The sequence below is a fragment of the Mercenaria mercenaria genome, chromosome 3, assembly GCF_021730395.1.
Source record: "Mercenaria mercenaria strain notata chromosome 3, MADL_Memer_1, whole genome shotgun sequence".
In the NCBI taxonomy this organism is placed as follows: domain Eukaryota; kingdom Metazoa; phylum Mollusca; class Bivalvia; order Venerida; family Veneridae; genus Mercenaria; species Mercenaria mercenaria.
In genome coordinates this window covers 13,971,658-13,993,778 of record NC_069363.1, presented here as the reverse complement: position 1 = coordinate 13,993,778, position 22,121 = coordinate 13,971,658, and the positions used below count along the sequence as shown (strand labels likewise).

General features: G+C 35.7%; 1 protein-coding gene across 17 annotated transcripts in view; it reads right to left on the bottom strand.

Annotated features, from left to right (window-relative positions):
• LOC123525401 (cAMP-specific 3',5'-cyclic phosphodiesterase 4C-like) overlaps window positions 1–22,121 on the bottom strand; it is an 831,602-nt gene that overhangs the window by 165,991 nt on the left and 643,490 nt on the right. For 4 of the 17 annotated variants that reach the window (XM_045304431.2, XM_045304433.2, XM_045304434.2 and 1 more), the window contains one exon: window positions 6,133–6,675. The exons of 10 other annotated variants lie outside the window; for them this stretch is intronic. In XM_045304431.2, coding sequence (XP_045160366.2) covers window positions 6,133–6,332 — 200 coding nt within the window. In that variant the 5' untranslated portion in view covers window positions 6,333–6,675. Of the gene's footprint in view, window positions 1–6,132; window positions 6,676–21,841; window positions 21,985–22,008; window positions 22,031–22,121 lie in introns of those variants that run through there. 3 more of the 17 variants (XM_045304436.2, XM_045304432.2, XM_045304438.2) reach the window with 3 other exon arrangements.

The window sequence follows — 22,121 nt, the reverse complement described above, 5'->3', positions numbered from 1 at the left end:
TCAATGTTACCACTATTTTTGATAGAACAAAACCAAAATGGTAGAAAGAAATAGTGAATCAATGTAATTTTATGTGATATAACTAAGCTTAAATGGTAGTAAGTTATTGAATCAAGGTTACTGGTATTTTATATCATACAACTTGGAAAGAAATTGGTAGTAGGTTATTTGATAAGACATAAATAGGCCAGGTTGGCGAATCGATATTATTTTATTTGGCATAACTAGGCCATGCTGGTAGTAGGTTGGTTGCATCAATATTATTTTATTTTTTTGGCTTAACTATGCCAGGCTGGTAGTAAGTGCATCAATGTTATTTTATAAGACATAACTTGGCCAGGCTGGTAGTAGGTTGGTAAATAAATGTTATTTCATTTGGCATAACTAGGCCCGAATGGTAGTAGGTTGGTGAATCAATGTTATTTTATTTGACATTGTTAACACTCTAATTGGAACGGAAATATTGACAATGGCAGATAAGAGAGGATATAAAATCAATGGGAAGCAAAACTTAACTTTAACATTCTGTTGAGCTATTTTCTGTTACTTCCCTTAACAAGAGGGCCAAGGTCGCTCACCTGAGAAACACATCATAAAAGTGTAAACATGTTTGACCTAGTGATTTCATGGAAACAAATATTCTGACCAATTTTCATTAAGATTGGACCAAAAATGTGGTCTCTTAAGTGTAAACAAGCATTTTCTTTATTTTGACCTAGTGACCTAGTTTTTTAGCCAAGATGACCTACATTCGAATTTGACCTAGATTTGATCAAGGCAATCATTCTGACTAAATTTCATCAACCTTAATTGAAAAATACAGCCTCTATCGCATACAAAACATTTTTCTTTGATTTGTCCTAGCGACCTAGTTTTTGACCCCAGATGATCCATATTCAAACTTGACCTTAACTTTATCAAGGCTATCATTCTGACCAAATTTCATGAAGATCAATTGAAAAATACAGTCTCTATTGCATACAAAAGGTTTTTCTTTGATTTGACCTAGTGACCTAGTTTTGGACCACAGATGACCCATATTCTAATTTGACCTAGATTTCATCAAGGTCATCATTCTGACAAATTTCATAATCTCATTTGAAAAATACAGCCTCTATCGCACACACAAGGTTTTTCTTTTGATTTGACCTAGATTTTGACCCCAGATGACCCATTTTCGAACTTGGCCTAGATTTAATCAAGGTTATCATTCTGACCAAATTTCATGAAGATCAGTAACTGTTGAAAAGTCAGCCTCTATCACATACACAAGCCAAATGTTGACGGACGACAGATGACAGACAATGGACGCTGGACATTGAGCGATCACAATAACCCACATTAGCAGTGCTCAGGTGAGATAAAAATACAAAGAATACAGATAAAAAACGTAAAAATACATTACCAACACAATGAAAACTACAAGCAGGCTTTCAGATTTACAGTAATGAAACTCCTCATTGGAGACTTTCCCAACAGAAAGTGAGAATTCACATACATTAACATTTCCATTTAAAACAAGAGCTGACGAAGGACAAAAAGGGCCATAATTTTGACAAAATGCATATCAGAATTTATATGGTTTTTGGCCTACCCAGTCATCTAATGATGATAAACAAGTGTGCAAAGTTTCAAAGCTGTAGCTCTAATAGTTTTTGAGAAAAGGCGGACCTAAACAAAAAGTTTAACCAATGCTGACGTTCAAGTGACAACAATACCTTGCAGATATTTTTCAAAAATCAGACAAGCTTAAAAGGTGCATAATTTTGTAACAAGAGGGCAAAGATGGCCCTAAGTCGCTCACCTGAGTAACATACCGTAACAGTTTAAACATGTTCGACCTAGTGATTTCATGAAGACAAATATTCTGACCAATTTTCATTAAGATTTGACCAAAAATGTGGCCCCTTGAGTGTAAACAAGTATTTTCTTTGATTTGACCTAGTGACCTATTTTTTGACCCCACATGACCAATATTCGTAATTGTCCAAGATTTCAAAAAAAAAAAAACATTCTGACAAAGTTTCGGGAATATTGGAACAAAAAAGTGGCCTTTAGAGTGTATACAAGCTTTTCTTTTGATTTGACCGAATGACCTAGCTTTTGATCCCACGTGACCAAGACTTAAAATCATCCAAGACACCATGATAAACATTCTGACCAAGTTTTATGAAGATAGAATAAAACATGTGGCCCCTAGAGTGTAATCAAGCTTATTCTTTGATCTGACCTAGTGACCTAGTTTTTGACCCCACATGACCCAGATAAAAATTCATCCGATATTTCATGTAGAACAACATTCTGACCAAGTTTCATACACATCAAATGAACAAGACTGTAAACAAGCTTTTCCTTTGATTTGACCGGGTGACCTAGTTTTTGACCCCATATGACCCAGTTTCCAATACAGCCTAGGAATCATCAAGGTAAACATTCTGACCAAGTTTCATGAAGATAGGGTCATAAATGTGGCCTCTAGATTGTTAACAAGCTTTTCCTTTGATTTGACTTGATGACCTAGTTTTTGACCCAACATGATCCAGTTTCGATTCAGGCCTAGAGGGCATCAAGATAATCATTCTGTGCAAGTTTGTATTAAATCAAAGCATAAATGAAAACTCTATATGGCTGAAAGTACATGTATGATGAATGTACCCCCCCGCATGCACTGACACAGTACACTGCAATATGACGCACACAAGATTGCATAATTATGTGGACTGTATGTATACAGACTGCATGTATACAGTATTGTAACAAAAAAAAGTCCCATAACTTGTATATAAATAAAGAACAAGATACAATAGTTTTGCGCCAAGCCCTCTATGCAGAATATTTATCTTAAAGAACGTAACATGCACCATGCACAACTAGGGTTGGTACTGATCACTTGTGTGAAGTTTCATTAAATTGTGTGCAAGGGTTCGGAAGATTAGGCGCGCACAAGATTGCATATGCAGACTGTAAGTACACAGTATGTTAACAAGAAACAAAGTCCCATAACTCTGCAATTTGTTGTTGAAAGAACCTAACATGCCCCATGCACAACTACTGTTGTTACTGATCACTTGTGTGAAGTTTCATTAAACTGTGTCAAGGGAATGAGGAGAGATGGTGCGCACAAGATTGTGTCTATGCATACAGTATAGTAACAAAAAACAAAGTCCCGTACCTCTGCAATTTTTCTTTCTAAAAGAACCTAACATGCCCCATGCACAACTACTGTTGTTACTGATCACTTGTGTGAAGTTTCATTAAATTATATCAAGGGGATAAGGAGAGATGGTGCACACAAGTCTGTGTCTATGGACAGACAGATGGACAAACAGACAACCTGAATCCAGTATACCGCCCCCCTTAAAACTTTGCTGTAGCGGGGTACAATAACTTTGTAAAATGCAAAGTAGAATTATGGAACATGTGCACTGCATGTCAAGTCATCACCGTGAACAAGTGTGTGAAGTTTCAATCCATTCCCATTTGTGGGTACTGAGATACCAGCTTACATACAAAATCTTAAACAAAAATTGCTAAGTCGAAAAAGGGGCATAATTTTGTAAACAAGAGGGCCATGAAGGCCCTGTATCATTCTCCTGACCTATTGACCTAAAGATCATCAATATCAACATTCTGACCAAGTTTCATTAACCTTTAGCCTGCTGGCGGCAACTGATCTTGCCTCTGCGACCAGTGCAGACCAATATCAGCCTACACATCCGTGCAGGCTTATCATGGTCTGCACTGTTCGCTATTCAGTCAGTAAATTTTCAGTAACATCCCTTTGAATAATAAATGGTATTTCACAAATTGAATGATGGACCAGTCCATTTTAGAAATTTAGCAGGGTAAAGGTTAAGATATGGCATAAATGAGGCCTCAAAAGTGTTAACTAGCTTTTCCTTTGATTTGACCCAGTAACCTAGTTTTTGACCTGACATGACCAAGATTCGAACTTGACCTAAAGATCATCAAGTTTAAACCCCCAACTGCCATATAAAAGCCACAAGATGGTGCCGGGGCAGGTTTTTATATAAATTATGCATGTTTCACATCAGAGAGCCCTTTTTCAAAATTTTAAATAAACCACTGAATAAAATGTTATGAAAAATTGCATAAATACACATTGAAATTCTTTATCAATTGGTGTTTTTATTTTTTAAAACAAAAAATGCTGAAGTATAGTTTCAAAAAATTATTTAAACCTAACTGCCAAAAATTTGAATTTGCCGGGAGGAGCTAATGAGGTCATGAACCCTAGAGGAAAAGAGAATGTAAACAATTCCCATGTGGTTAATTTTATCAACAAACCTGATCATCATGTATCAATGGAATTAACACCTAGCTAGAGTGCATTGCAAAACTTCTCCAGAAAGTAATTTTGAATTTTTAAACCAAATAGAATATCATAGTCATTTCTACAGTTATATTTTTATATGTCATATCATAAAAAATGTTCTAAAGAAATAGGGAACTACTAATTACAGACATACAGTGATAAATATTATTTCAAATAGCTTATCATTTTTATTAGTCCTTATCACAGCAGCACTTGCTAATTTGTGTGTATTGTTCTGCATCCCAGACTAAATAGTTTATCATTTCTACATTTATTGCTAGGTCATCTCAATTAATGGACAAGCCAGCAATGACAGAATTTTAGTTAAATGAATGTTTGATTTTGAGTTTCATTGTTAAATTTACATAAACAAGATTAAAAATCAGGAATGATAGTCTTGACTCAATTTTTCATAGGATTGATACTGATATGGATGCACAATATGGATAATAATAGTTTTTAACCATCAAAACATGCAAACTAGTTCAAATTTCTCCTTCAACTGACCATTGTTTACATTTGCCTGTGAATCATTTAAAGTGAGCTATTTTTAGCTAACAGACAGCCTAGAGTAGCGTTGTTATTTGATAGGCTCCTCCTACAAAACTTACTGCCAGGGTAGTAAAAGTTGGGGCTTTAACATTCTAAGTTTCATGAAGATACAGTCATAAATGTGGCCTCTAGAGTGTTAACAAGCTTTTCCTTTGATTTGACATGATGACCTAGTTTTTGACCCCACCTGACCCAGATTTGACTTGACATATAGATCCTCAGGTTTAACATTCTGGCTCAGTTTCATTAAGATACAGCCATAAATGTAGCCTCTAGAGTGTTAATAAGCTTTTCCTTTGATTTGATCTAGTGACCTAGTTTTTATACCCACCTGACACGGATTTGAATTTGACCTATAGATCATCAAGATTAACATTCTGACCAAGTTTCATTCAGATATGGTTATAAATGTGGCCTCTAAAGTGTTAACTAGCTTTTCCTTTGATTTGACCCAGTGACCTAGTTTTTGACCCAACATGACCCAGATTCAAAGTGGACCTTAAGATCATCAAGATTAACATTCTGATCATGTTTCATGAAGATACGGTTATAAATGTGGCCTCTACAGTGTTAACAAGCTTTTCCTTTGATTTGACCTGGTGACCTAGTTTTTGACCCCAGATGACCCAATATCAAACTCGTCCAAGACTTTATTGAGGATAACACTCTGACCAAGTTTCATTAAGATCAGGCCAAAATTGTGACCTCTAGACTGTTAACAAGCTTTTCCTTTGATTTGACCTGGTGACCTAGTTTTTGACCCCAGATGACCCAATATCAAATCATCCAAGATTTTAGTGAGGGTAACATTCTGACCAAGTTTCATTAAGATTGGGCCAAAAATGAGACCTCTAGAGTGTTAATAGTCAAATTGTTGATGACGGATGGATGATGGATGGATGGACGACGGACACAGGGCGATCACAAAAGCTCACCTTTGAGCACTTCCTGCTCAGGTGAGCTAAAAAGCAAACTAGTTATGGATCCTGCGCAGTGTAAGTCAGTTTATCATAGTGAATAAGTGTTCGAAGTTTCAATCCATTCCCACAAGTGGTTTCTGAAATACAAGCTGACTTACAAAAACAGAACCAAATTGAGATGCCGACGCCAATGAATAGGTGAGTCTAATAGCTCTACATTTTCTTTGTATAGTCAAACTAAAAATATATATATATTAAACCTTAAATTTCTCACTGAAAGCCTGCTTATACTTAAATGAACAAAAATGACAATACGTTTCTCACCACATGCAATACCTCTGCCAGAAGGAGTTCCGTTGTTTAGGAATTCTAAGTGCAGACGTACTCATTACCCTGGGTATCGTTGCTTCTACAACATCTCGCTTAACTCTCTCTGGAATGTTTCTCATATTGATGTTTGGGTTTCTGTATGATGGGGCAGAATTTGGATGTGGGCAATGGTTTGTTGTGGGAGTTGATGACATCGTTGTCCGAGTATATTAATTAGGCACAAATTGTGTAAAATTGTAAAAATATCACAACTGTTAAAAAAACTACTGCTTGAAAGCTTAACTATATGTTTATATTCAATTAAAAAAAGAATATACTAGTACCCTGAATAATTAACTATAAGAAAATGAACTAAGCAAATAAGAATATCAATTTGGTAGTTTGAACTGGGTGATTTTCCACATGATATTTATATTCCAAGGGAAGCAATTCCATCTGTATATTTATTGCTGTTTCCTCCCAGTCTCCCTTTGACAAAGAACTGTAACTTGATTGATTGTCTCTGCTGAGTCTGTCTAGATTTGCCTCTCTTGGTACCTGAAACGAAAAAAAATAATATATATATTTATATCCTTTCCGCAGCCTTAACGTACTAAAACGTATTCGCGTCTGATGGCCCTTTCACACTTCCGTAGAAACAACATTTATTACACGAAACTTATTTTGAAAATATTTCTGAAATGTCTAGGTCTGCAGTTCTCAAATATGGTTATATCTTACATCTGAGGCATACACTGACACTCTCAGACAACATCAAAAATGACATTTTGAGCGATTTGATGAAGTTCCAAAATTATCAATGTACCCTTGGTCCGTTACGGACCCCTGTGGGATTTCTGTTTATCCAGAGCTAAAATATTTTTTTGTAGATTAAAAGCTGACATGCTGTACTTAAGTTTCAACTTGCAACCTCAACAAGCGGGCCTAAGGAATGGATTTTCTTTGCAACAGTTAAATTTTGTTTGGTTGTTTGTTTTGGGTTTAACGCCGTTTTTCAACAGTATTTCAGTCATGTAACGGCGGGCAGTTAACCTAACCAGTGTTCCTGGATTCTGTACCAGTACAAACCTGTTCTCTGCAAGTAACTGCCAACTTCCTCACATGAATCAGAGGTGGAGGACTAATGATTTCAGACACAATGTCGTTTATCAAATCGTCACAGAGACCATATGCCCCGCCCGAGGATCGAACTCACGACCCCGCGATCTGTAGACCGACGCTCTACCTACTGAGCTAAGCGGCCGGGTGCAACAGTTAAATAAAAATGAGTATCAATTTTCTGCAATTTTCTAACCAGAATTCTATGCATTTACTCCAATCATGACAATTTTCTCAATTTACTAACAAGTAAGGTATGTCCTCATACCATAACAATGTTGTCTTTATTCTAGTTCTCACATTTATTTAAAGTTCTGTAATTTCATAAGAGAACAATCACGGCCCTAAGGTACACAACAGAAAATTGAGACAACATTAGTAATTCAATTAACTTTAAGAAACTTTCTCTGTAGCTTCTTAACTGAATTTGTTAAGATCAAGTACCTAGTATAAACATGATTTTGATAGGTCAAAGCAAGAAATGAGGCAGCATAAAGATTTTTTAAGTGTCATGTTATGTAGTAACTTTAATTTCTTTGAAAACAATAATGACATTAACATTGCAAGACAAATGCCCCCTGAAAATGCTTGACAACAGAGTAAATCAGGAGTGCCGAATTGCCACAAAAATATTATATACCGGTCATAGCAAATTACTTTTGATTTACAGACCAAGTTTAGATTAACTGAGACCAGTAGTGTAAGAAGAGAAGTTCATGCAAATTGTGTATGTGTAGGTTACTAACCGAGTAGGAGGTGTTCATGAAATGAAAATACCAGCGCTCGTGCGAATCGTGACACCGAGCGCACGTAGCGCTCGAGGTGTTACCGCACGAGCGCGGGTATTTTCATTTCATGAACACCTATCTATGAGGTAAGTAACTGACTTACACAACGTCATTTTAATTTGTTAGTTTTTATTTATTTATTGATTTATTTATTTATTTATTTATTTATTTATTTATTTATTTATTTTTAAGTCTTTCCTTCTCCAAGTCAGAAAATAAATGATATTGGGAATTACTTTAACTTCAGCAGGTAAATTGAAATTAGTAAAATGATATTAAAAAAGTTTATGAAAGTTCTGCTAATTCGCCAATGTAAATGCATTTTTGTTCACCAATTATTTGTTGGGAGTTTGTTTTTTTTTTGTCTTTTAATGCACAACTTCACACTTCCGTTGCATGTTTATAAAACATTTTTCATGATAAACTTAGTTTCAGACTCTGCATTTACGGTTTCGTCGTGGGTGGTCGTTATCATCATCATCATCATCATCATCATCTAACAACAATAATTAAAATGATTATCTTCTTCTTCTACTCCTCTCTGTTAAGTACAGAGCCGAGAATGTATCTTGTAGATGGATGATGGACACCCACCTATACTGATAGCTGATGTGAACCAAAGGTTCCGGGTGAGCTAAAAACAATATCTGATCATGCAAGTCCTGATAATATGCACATGTCCATTTCATGTTATTATGATTGTATATCAAGTTTCATTTGAACTGGATGAAGCCATTAGGAGTTATGTACACAAGCAGTGTAATGTACAGATGAACAGACAGATTAAAACACTATATGCCTCCCAGGTCTTCAACATCGGTGACATATAAAGAAAATATACTGTATTCAAGAACTCTTTAGACACAGAAAATACTGTTACTTTGAAATTAACTACATGCAGATGAGTGTCTACAGAACACTGAAGCACCTACTATATTTCTGTCACTGTATGGTCATTTGATACTTGCTGACAAGACTTACTGAACATTGGCCGGGCATTGCAGTCTATGTGGGGAGAGGGTAAGGATACTACAACACATTATCACAAAACACAACATAAGGGCCATAACTCTGTTCTGGCAGAGCAATATCTCCTACAAAATCCCAGGTGCACAACTTCACATTCTGAATAATATTCCTGCAAATTATGTTTAATTATCCTTGGTCAAATATACTTTTTAAAAGTGCATGCGAAACAAACTTAGGCCCATTTTATGCATATTTTTTACTAAGTCTCTGGTTTTACTGTGTGATATCTCAGACAAAACCCCAGGTGCACATCTTCACATGCTGAATATCAATCCTTTGAGGTTTGATGACTCTAGGACAAATACTTTTTGAGATAGCATGACACAAATTTCGAAGAAAGGAGGGATGGACATCCTGATGGACAAAGGCATATCGAAGTGCCATATAGCTTTCCCCCTAAAAATTTTGGGTGGCACATATGTGAATCTTAAGCATTAACTTTTTATTACCACTGGAGAGTGCTTTGTTTGATCAAACTATACCTTTGCAATAAATTTGTTTAATCTTGCTTTTTGTCTTTGATCTCGACATAAATATTAATCATTTTCTGATTGGCATGTAACCATACAATTCAAAATGATACTCAATATCTCATAAATAAAGAAATTTTGACAAGTCCATACAAGCATGATTTAAATTGTTAGCACTTAATTTAAACAAGAAAATTGCTGGTTAATCAATGAAACTGATGATAGCCATACTAGCTCTATCACAACTGAGTAACTTGTAATTTAATTTGCATAATTTATGCAAATCTGATCACTGCAACACTAATCACATTTCCAACCCTCACAGACTACCACTTTCCCTAAGCTTAATTTGAATACAGTAAAACACTGATCCAAAATTTTGAGTGATCCCAACAATAGGCAAGGAATAGAACAGCATGATGCTCTACCATTGAAGCCTGAGTGAAAGGCGATTTAGCACTGAAACATCCCTATGCCTAAAAAGCACCACTGACCAAGGTTTATCATGAAATTACAAAATCAAACACTGATCCAAAATTTTGAGTGATCCCAACAATAGACAAGGAATAGAACAGCATGATGCTCTACCATTGAAGCCTGAGTGAAAGGCGATTTAGCACTGAAACATCCCTATGCCTAAAAAGCACCACTGACCAAGGTTTATCATGAAATTACAAAATCCTTTAGATTTCCTTCACATTGCTTTCAAGCATAATCATCTTTAACAATTGCAAAACTTTTGGAAAAGAAACTATAATGGCACAACCTTAACTTTTACAATGGCACAACGTTTGGAAAGTGCTTAACAGTATTATAATAGTACAACCTTTGGAAACTGCTAAACAGTATTACAATGGCACAATCTTTGGAAACTGGTAAACACTATTACAATGGCATAATCTTTGGAAACTGGTAAACACTATTACAATGGCATAAACAATGGCATAACTTTTGGAAACTGGTAAACACTATTACAATGGCACAACCTTTGGAAACTGGTAAACACTATTAAAATGGCACAACCTTTGGAAAGTGCTAAACAGTATTATAATAGAACAACCTTTGGAAACTGGTAAACATTATCACAATGGCACAATCTTTGGAAACTGCTAAACAGTATTGCAACAGTACAACCTTTGGAAACTGGTAAACGCTATTACAACTGCACAACCTTTTGAAACTGGTAAACAGTATTATAATAGAACAACCTTTGAAAACTGGTAAACACTATCACAATGGCACAACCTTTGGAAACTGGTAAACAGTATTATATTAGAACAACCTTTGGAAACTGGTAAACATTATTACAATGGCACAATCTTTGGAAACTGCTAAACAGTATTACAATAGCACAACCTTTGGAAACTGGTAAACACTATTACAATGGCACAACCTTTGGAAACTGGTAAACAGTATTACAATAGAATAACCTTTGGAAACTGGTAAACACTATTACAATGGCGCAACCTTTGGAAACTGGTAAACATTATTACAATGGCACAATCTTTGGAAACTGCTAAACAGTATTACAATAGTACAACCTTTGGAAACTGGTAAACACTATTACAATGGCACAATCTTTGGAAACTGGTAAATAGTATTACAATAGTACAACCTTTGGAAACTGGTAAACACTATCACAATGGCACAACCTTTGGAAACTGGTAAACAGTATTATAATAGAACAACCTTTGGAAACTGGTAAACATTATTACAATGGCACAATCTTTGGAAACTGCTAAACAGTATTACAATAGCACAACCTTTGGAAACTGGTAAACACTATTACAATGCACAACCTTTGGAAACTGCTAAACACTATTACAATAGTACAACCTTTCGAAATTGCTAAATGTGACCTATCTACTAAGCCTAGAGCTCAGTTCTAACTTCTAAGCCTAGTGTGCAAGCCTGACATCTCAGTTCAATTTACTAAGCCTAGAGTGCAACCTGACAGCTCAGTTCCATCTAATTGGCCTAGAGTGTAAGCCTGACATCTCAGTTCTATCTAATAGGCCCAGAGTGTAAGCCTGACATCTCAGTTCTATCTAATAGGCCCAGAGTGTAAGTCTGACATCTCAGTTCTATCTAGAGTGTAAGCCTGACAGCTTAGTTCTATCTAATAGGCCTAGAGAGTGAGCCTAACATCTCAGTTCTATCTAATAGGCTTAGAGTATAAGCCTGACATCTTAGTTCTATCTACTAAACCTAGTGTGTAAGCCTGACATCTCAGTTCTATCTACTAAGCCTAGAGTGTAAGCCTGACATCTCAGTTCTATCTAGAGTATAAGCCTGACATCTTAGTTCTATCTAATAGGCCTAGAGTGTAAGCATGACATCTTAGTTCTATCTTATAGGCCTAGAGTGCAAGCCTGACATCTCAGTTCTATCTACTAAGCCTACAGTGTAAGCCTGACATCTCAGTTCTGTCTACTAAGCCTAGAGTGCAAGCCCGACATCTCAGTTCTATCTACTAAGCCTAGAGTGCAAGCCCGACATCTCAGTTCTATCTACTAAGCCTAGAGTGCAAGCCCGACATCTCAGTTCTATCTACTAAGCCTAGAGTGCAAGCCCAACATCTCAGTTCTATCTACTAAGCCTAGAGTGCAAGCCCGACATCTCAGTTCTATCTAATAGGCCTAGAGTTCAAGCCTGACATCTCAGTTCTATCTACTAAGCCTACAGTGTAAGCCCGACATCTCAGTTCTATCTACTAAGCCTAGAGTGTAAGCCCGACATCTCAGTTCTGTCTACTAAGCCTTGAGTGTAAGCCCGACATCTCAGTTCTGTCTACTAAGCCTAGAGTGCAAGGCTGACTTCACAGCTCTAAGCTCTTCCTTTTCTGCTTTCAACACCACATTTCACAAGAGATATCAGTCTGCAGCAGTGAGCTCCTAAAAAGGAAACTGTGACAACATACACACTGATCTGTTATCTCTCACAGAACTCTTTTAAATGCTGTGACTTCAGTAAATACTGATCTGTCAGTGATTTGGAAATATTCATGAGACATTAGATTGATGTATCACTGTCTGGGAGTGTTTTACTGATACAGGAGTTCACTGTATTGAGCTCCACCATCATATCGAGAAATGACAACAGAGGTATAATGACTGACACCAAGCCTCAGCCTCAGATATTCCAACTGTTTTGCAAATGCTTTGAGATATCTGAAATATTTCTTTGTTTATAACCTTTACCCAGCTAAATTTCTAAAATGGACTGGTCCATCGTTCATTTTGGGCAATACCTTTTATTATTTGAGGGGGTGTTCACTGAAAATTAGCAAACAGTGCAGACCATGATCAGACTGCACGGATGTGCAGGTTGATCTTGGTCTGCACTGGTCGCAAAGGCAGAATCACTTGCCACCAGCAGGCTAAAGGATATCAAAATACATAAACATAATCCATAACAAAAGGCTTCAACAACAAAATAAAACTAGACAGGGTTTTTGAACCACTGAAAGACAATATTCTATGTAATTTTAGCATATAAACTCAGTTAAAGACATTATTCTATGTAAATGTAACATATAAATTCAGTTAAAGGCATTATTCTATGTAATTTTAACATGTAAATTCAGTTAAAGACATTATTCTATGTAATTTTAACTTATAAATTCAGTTAAAGAAAAACTGATGAAGAGATTTGAGCACTGTATAATTTTTTACCTTCTTTTGTCTTTCACATTATGACTTCCATTTTGAATAAGAATGACAATACAAACATTAATGAGGAAGCATATCACAAATACACTAGCTTGTTTTATAAACCAGGCTATTCTTATTCAAAGATAACCTAAAATAGACATACTGACACATATATCATCTCACAGCCAAACACTGATAATTGAATGTCAATAAATACAGGTAAATCATTATCAGTTTTAGATAACTTAAACCACAATGAACATCCTTTAAAATTTGTCAATGTCGTTTTTTTCTACTCTAATAATAGTCTTGATGTGCATAAGAAGTAGCTTTTGCATGTGCATGCAAATACGTATGTTTTACATAATACACGTTAAGGGGACCTCTATGGCCGAATGGTAAAGATCCCTGACTTCAAATCACCTGTCTCTCACTGATGTGTGTTCAAGCCTCACTTGAGGCATTTAATTCTTCATGCAAGGAAGCCATCCAGCCGGCTTATGGAAGATTGATGGTTTTACCCAGGTGTCCACTGTGACAAGATAATGCAAGCAGAGGCACCTGGGGACTTCCTTGACCATCAGAAGCTGGAAAGTCACCATATGACCTATAATATTGTGTCAGTGTGATGTTAAACTCAACAAAACAAAACAAAAGAAAGTTCATATATTAAGGTATAAATTATATATTTATAGAGGGAATTTAACTAAACGTAAAAAAATTGTATCACATTTTTAGCAGCATTTGTTAAAAAATATGGGAGATAGCTCAGTTTTATTCCCCATTAAAATACTGATGAATATTTGCATTACAAAATAAAACAAGAGGACCATGATGGTCCTGAATCGCTCACCTCTTCCCACATGACCCAGTTTTGAGTATGACGTCGTTTTTTCTATTATTTGACATAGTTACCTAGTTTTTGAGCTCATGTGACCCAGTTTTATACTTGACCTAGATATTATCAAGATTAAAAATTCTGACCAATTTTCATGAAGATCCATTGAAAAATATGGTCTCTAGAGAGGTCACAAGGTTTTTCTATTATTTCATCTATTGACCTAGTTTTCGAAGGTACGTGACCCTGTCTTGAACTTTATCTAGATATCATCAAGGTGAAAATTCAGGTCAATTTTCATGAAGATCCACTGAAAAATATGGCCTCTAGAGAGGTCAAAAGATTTTAATAATTTTAGACCTACTGACCTAGTTTTTGACCGCAGTTGACCCAGTTTCAAATTTGACCTAGATATTATCAAGATGAACATTCAGACCAACTTTCATACAGATCCCATGAAAAGTATGGCCTCTAGAGAGGTCACAAGGTTTTTTTATTATTTGACCTACTGACCTAGTTTTGTAAGGCACATGACCCAGTTTCAAACTTGACCTAGATATCATCAAGGTGAACATTCTGACCAATTTTTATGGAGATCTTGTGAAATATATGGCCTCTAGAGAGGTGACAAAGTTTTTCTATTTTTAGACCTACTGACCTAGTTTTTGACCGCACATGACCCTGTTTCGAACATGACCTAATATCATCAAGATAAACATCCAGACCAATTTTCATACAGATCCCATGAAAAATATGGCCTTCAGAGAGGTCACAATGTTTTTCTATTATTTGACCTACTGACCTAGTTTTTGGCGGCACGTGACCCACTTTCGAACTTGACCTACAGATCATCAAGATGAACATTCAGACCAACTTTCATACAGATCCCATGAAAATTATGGCCTCTAGACAGGTCACAAGGTTTTTCTATTATTTGACCTACTGACCTAGTTTTTGACCACACGTGACCCACTTTCGAACTTGACCTAGATATCATCAAGATGAACATTCTAACCAATCTTCATGAAGATCTCATGAAATATATGGCCTCTAGAGAGGTCACGAGGTTTTTCTATTTTTTGAACTACTGACCTAGTTTTTGACCGCACGTGACCAAGTTTCGAACTTGACCTAGATATCATCAAGATGAACATTCAGACCAACTTTCATACAGATCCCATGAAAAATATGGCCTTTAGAGAGGTCACAAGGTTTTTCTATTATTTGACATAGTGACCTAGTTTTAGATGGCACATGACCCAGTTTCAAACCTGACCTGGATATCATCAAGATGAACATTCTGACCAATTTTCATGAAGATCTTGTGAAATATATGGCCTCTAGAGAGGTGACAAGGTTTTTCTATTTTTAGATCTACTGACCTAGTTTTTGAAGGCACGTGACCCAGTTTCGAATTTGACCTAGATATCATCAAGATGAACATTCTGACCAACTTTCATAAAGATCCCATGAAAAATGTGACCTCTAGAGTGGTCACAAACAAAAGTTTACGGACGGACGCACGCACGGACGGACGACGGACACCGCGCGATCACAAAAGCTCACCTTGTCACTTTGTGACAGGTGAGCTAAAAATCAATGTGATGATAAAAATAGTTTAATTTAAACCTAAATGTTTTGCCCACGTAAGTGCTTAAAACTTCCTGCATTACCCAACTAAAGATGGTTTTTTCGACAACATTCAGGAAGTCCATGTTTACTTTATGAGAAGAGGTTCAACCCAGGTCACTTGTTTATAATACTAGAAGATGCAAATCAGCACTTCATGCATGTTTAAAGAATACTGCTTCTTTATGACTCGCTAAAAAGGTTCAACAACCCAGTAACTATTAGTGATATTTGCACATTTTTTTCCAAAAGTCAAAATGTAAAATGTAGTGAAATATTTTCTAAAAGGTATACAAAACAAATATGTCATTATAAAACTTCCTTGTGTATCAACTGTAAACAGACATGTGCAATCTGATATTTGTTGTAATTAACAGCAGGTTTATTTATTCACAAACTGTAGAAAGGTTGTAGTCAAAGAGCTCCTATTGAACTACATAAAAGAATAAATAACACTGCCAGATTTAAATTAAGTTTAAAGCAAGTCACTGGAAGATGAAATGAAAGTTATGCACTAAGTTCAAACAAAACAGACAACTTGTAGAAAGATTTAGAATTGTTTTATTCATGTTAATACAGACTTTCAAAAATCAAGTCATTTCTTAAAATGCAAAAAGCCTAACAAAATAGTGCGTAAAAGTAGTTCTAACTCCTTCACTTAACAATTTTTTTTGCATAATTACACTATCATACTTAACCTAGCCGAGACATATCTAACAAAATGTGTATCATATAAAAACAATGCGTTTAATATCGGCAATATTTATTAAAAAGCGCAATAACACAGCCTTGTTATTAAATACCTGCCAAATAGCTGCAATAATGTAAGCATTTACAGTTAAACCTTGGTGGGACAAACAAGATTTGTTTGAGTTATCGGTACTTTGAGCCACTGAACAAAATAAATCAATAAGGGATTCTGCTCGGACCTGATGAGGAGTTTGAGCGAAAAGTTAATCTTCCAATTATCCCAGTTTGAGCTAAGTTAATCAAATTCTGACTGTATATTTAGATCAACTATAGGACAGATATCAATTACTGATCAATTACCAATCTATTTTAAATAATTTGTCTTACCAGCACAATATTTAAGTAATGTTCAACAATTCTGTTTATTTCATCAATCTTTACTGCATAAACTATAATTAAAATTACCTTTACTTCTTTACCTGCCTTAGCTTCAGCAACAACAGCTGTTCAATCAGTGGGTAATTATGCTAATGTATATCTAATGTCACTGATATGTCATTAGTATCTTTAATACCTTCACCCCAGCATATAACATCACATCTTTGAGGCATTAGCATTAAACAGCCTGATCTGGTTCAAAGCAATCTAAAGTTTAAGTTTTGGAATAAATTTCTAGCATATCATTGCCATAAAAAAATGTTCCTGATGATTAAGAATACAGATAACTACCTTAAAATCAAAGTGTAAAAACAAAATCCTAGTTTGATGATATAAAATGTTCACAATTATTTATCTAAACATCGTATTTTTCTAAATGCATAAAACATAGCTATTTTTAGTTATAAAAGATAAGGCAGAAACACAGTTAGACAGAGACAAGTGGTTATGGAAGAAGACAATGCCCTCCTCCACCTCCCAGCCGAATGAACCATTCATTATGGTTCTTACTGTAATATGAATCATGTACCAATGTCTTTCTTATTACACTTCTCATTAGGACTCTTAAATGTCCACATTCATTAGGCAACTAGATAAGTCTCGAAATTCAATAATAAAAATAAATACAATAATTTTTATTCAAAATAAATCAATCATATTGCTACATAAGTTAAAAGTTCACTGTCAATTTAGTTTAAGATTTCTTCACTGTCTTAAATTCCTCTAAAAATAGGTAACTATGATAAAAGATAAAAGGAGAAACTATTCTTTTTTTATACAAAACAAACATAACTGCAAAAGCCATATAATTAATCAATCATATTGGAACATTATTAACCGATTCATTATGAATTTAAGGTTTTCCTTCTCGTATTTCTTTGATTTATCATATTTTTGGCATTGAAACAAGTTTTGTGAAACAAATCAATATGAACAGATATTTGACACAGTAAAGACACTACTAAGGGTCATACTATGCCTAAAAAAAATTGGTATTTTGTTTTGCTGAATTTAAAGGAATACTAGACCCAAATTTCAAATTTGAAAATATCAATGTTTGTACTTTAACTGAGTGCTTTGCATTGGCTTGAAATAGAAATACTTAATACACCTATAGCTAAACACAGTATAATTGTGAATACAAAATAAAACTGGGGGCATCCTTGGGCGTTTATTTCCCGGATGAAATTGAGTTGAGTCGGATCACGCAGCTCAAGTAAAACGCTCTAACACCGTGAACCGGAAGTGGAGTTTTACAGCCTTGTTTACGGCACTTGTTTAAATTACCGACGGGGGTAAACCAACATTTCTACACAAGTAGTGGAATTTCTTCATTCAAATAATATTTTATTTGGCCATAAATGTATCAAAAAATTATGTTTATTTCGCTACGATGTTTCTTTGACATTGAAGTTGTACATTGTCTGTGGTCCTCCCAATTAGCAGGTGGTGTGAAATTTTGACCCGAGAACAATGTTCTTGGGCTTGTTCGTGTCATTAGGGCGATTCTATCTCGGGTCGGACATAGAAGAACGAGAAGAACAAAGCGCCAAAGGACGCCCTGGATGTCTGTTTTTTAACCTATCATCTGTTACTACATGATATTTAGTTATGAATATAGCTATAGAAACACAATAAATTAATATATTTAGTAAAGTTAATGAGGATTTTCTATATTTGATGTAAACATCTAAGATACAATATTTTAGTGAAAGATTGTCAGAATAATTTGTATGTTTGATATGTTGATAACATAACACATTAAGCATAGATAGTGCTTGATTCCCTTTCCATATGCTATCATTGCTATAATTATTGTTGAATTGCTGTTAATAATAGAATTTGGGTCATCTGTGGCTGATTTGGGTTCATTATGTGGATGGCTGGGTCCCAGCTTCGCACATTATGTCATATACAAAAGTTAAAGGGAACCAGATATTTGACAGAACATTAGTACTCGTTGTAAAACGTTTTGTTTAAATTTGGACCAATCAGAAACAAGTTCTAACAAGAGGACCATGACGGTCCTGAATCGCTCACCTGCCCCCACATGAACTGAGTATGATGTCGTTTTTTTCTATTATTTGACATAGTGACCTAGTTTTTGAGCTCATGTGACCTACTTCTGAATCTGACCTAGATATCATCAAGATAAAAATTCTGACCAATTTTCATGAAGATCCATTGAAAAATATGGCCTCTAGAGAGGTCAAAAGGTCTTTCTATGTTGAGACCTAGTGACCTAGTTTTTGACAGCAGTTGACCCGGTTTCAAACTTGAGGTGAACATTCAGACAGACCAACTTTCATGCAGATCCCATGAAAACTATGGCCTCTAGAGTGGTCATGCAGATCCCATGAAAATTATGGCCTCTAGAGTGGTCACAAGGTTTTTCTATTATTTGACCTATTGACCTAGTTTTTGACTGCATGTGACCCAGTTTATAATCTGACCTAGATATTATCAAGATGAACATTCTGACCAATTTTCATGCAGATCCCATGAAAAATATGGCCTCTACAGAGGCCACAAGGTTTTTCTATTATTTGACTTACTGACCTAGTTTTTGACCGCACATGACCCAGTTTCGAACTTGACCTACATATCATCAAGATGAACATTCTGAACAATTTTCATACAGATCCCATGAAAAATATGACCTCCAGGGAGGTCACAAGAATTTTCTACTTTTAGACCTACTGACCTAGTTTTGGACCGCAGTTGACCCAGTTTCAAACTTGATCTAGATATCATCAAGGTGAACATTCAGACCATCTTTCATGCAGATCCCATGAAAACTATGGCCTCTAGAGTGGTCACAAGGTTTTTCTATTATTTGACCTACTGACCTACTTTTGGATTGGACGTGACCCAGTTTCGAACTTGACCTAAATATCATCAAGATGAACATTCTGACCAATTTTCATGCAGATCCCATGAAAAATATGACCTCTAGAGAGGTCACAAAGATTTTCTATTATTTGACCTACTGACCTAGTTTTTGACCGCAGTTGACCCGGTTTCATATTTGACCTAGATATCATCAAGATAAACATTCTGATCAATTTTCAAGCAGATCCAATGAAAAATACAGCCTCTACAGAGGTCACAAGGTTTTTCTATTATTTGACCTAGTGACCTAGTTTTGGAACGGACGTGACCCAGTTTCGAACCTGACCTAGATATCATCAAGATGAACATTTTGACCAATTTTCATGCAGATCCCATAAAAAATATGACCTCCAGAGAGGTCACAAGGATTTTCTATTATTTGACCTACAGACCTAGTTTTAGACGGCACGTGACCCAGTTTCGAACTTGACCTAGATATCATCAAAGTGAACATTCAGACCAACTTTCATGAAGATCTTGTGAAAAATATGGCCACTAGAGAAGTCACAAGGTTTTTCTATTTTTAGACCTACTGACCTAGTTTTTGACCGCACGTGACCCAGTTTCACACTTGACCTAGATATCATCAAGGTGAACATTCTGACCAATTTTCATAAAGATCCCATGAAAAATGTGTTCTCTAGAGTGGTCACAAGCAAAAGTTTACGCACACACGGACGACGGACGCTGAGTGATCACAAAAGCTCACCTTGTCACTTTGTGACAGGTGAGCTAAAAATAGCATGTCAGCTGGGGTATAAATAGGTAGATGGATGACAGAGAGCTCATTCGGTATCCAGCGGTTGAAGAAGACACATCGAGGATTCAACTTATAATTTATCCCAGTACCTTGATAAGGAGACTTGCAGTTACCCTGTCAGGGCAGATAAATTATTAAAAAGAAGACTTTGGAAGTTCATAGACTAAAGAAAAGATGCAGAATTTCAATAAGGTTTCGAGCTATTGGGCCAGCGTATAGGCGTTTCACCTTAAAAGTAATTGAATGCTATAGACGATAGCAAATATAGGCTGAGCATCGAAAAGCTGAGACAGAGACCCAGAGTTTGATAAATCTTCTGAGAGTAGGAAAGTTCCAGCTTATAGACGGTTCAGCATTATTGGCGAAGTACAGCCAAGGCATCGGGGATATACCTACATGATAGTTGAATGCTACATGTGATAGCATATAGGCGCTGAGCATCCAGGAGTCAGGGCAAGTATATAGAGTTGTAACTTCAATTAAGAGGACAGAAGCCGAGCACCTATGCGATAGGACTCGTATGTTGTTGATTCAAATACACTGTCTGATGGGAATTTCAACAAAAAGACCAGTTAAGTATAGTCTCCAGCCTATGGGAGTTTGAGCTAATAGAAACTTGTTAGTTTGAAACATTTAGTGGTTTGCCTGATCCCTGAAATTATCTAGCTCATAATTAAAATCATTTAAGAATCATTGGTACAAGAATCATTTAGGCAAGGTAGCCAGAGGAAAATTCTATATATGAGATATTTGGTCTCACCAGCTATACGTTTTAACAAAGGACATTCTATTTCGTTTGTCAGCTAGTCTAAGACATAGTCACCGTAGGGATAGGACCCATTTCATTGTTCAAGATACTAAAGGCGTAGGCACTTACCTGGGTCATATAACTCGTATCCTGACAAAGATGCCATTGAACCGTTAGTATATCAAACAGTTATTTGAAGCACCAGTCTACATTTTATTCAAAGTACTAGTCTAGATTTTATTAAAAGTACCAGTCTAGATTTTATTCTAAATAAGAAACTGACAACTTCCTCACAAGAATCTGAGGCAGAGAACCAATAAGTATGTTATATGTTTAAGGGGAGCTCAAAGATCAACATAACGAGCTATAAAGTTTATAATAAACTGGTGGTACTGGGTTAAACCCTTACCCTGCTCAAAGATCAACATAACGACCTATAACGTTTATAATAAACTGGTGGTACTGGGTTAAACTCTTACCCTGCTAAATTTCTATAATGAACTCAATTTGGACAGTGTAATAGTCAATGAACAAGAAGGACAGTTATCAAAAAGTGGTGCTTGTTGGTACTGTAAGCCACTGTACCCATGCATTTCAACCAAAGGTAAAAACAACTAAGTTACTTAAAAATATAACTCAAATTATACTTCGTAACTATAAGACAACAAACCTGTATAAGAAATCCATATTTAGTTCTGTCGTACAACTGTATGAGCTATTTTTGGATAATATCTGATAGTGTTTACATTCGAATTTGCATTGATACATACACAACAGCCTAGCTTCTATTTAAAACCGATTATGAAAAGAATTATGTGAAAACAGTATCATATGTACCTAATGTAAATGTAAACAGAAAATCTTTACTCCGAAAAGTCCTGTACACAATACACTGCAACTATGTCCACATTGAATCTTAATGTTGAAATCATCGGAACAATAATGTTTTA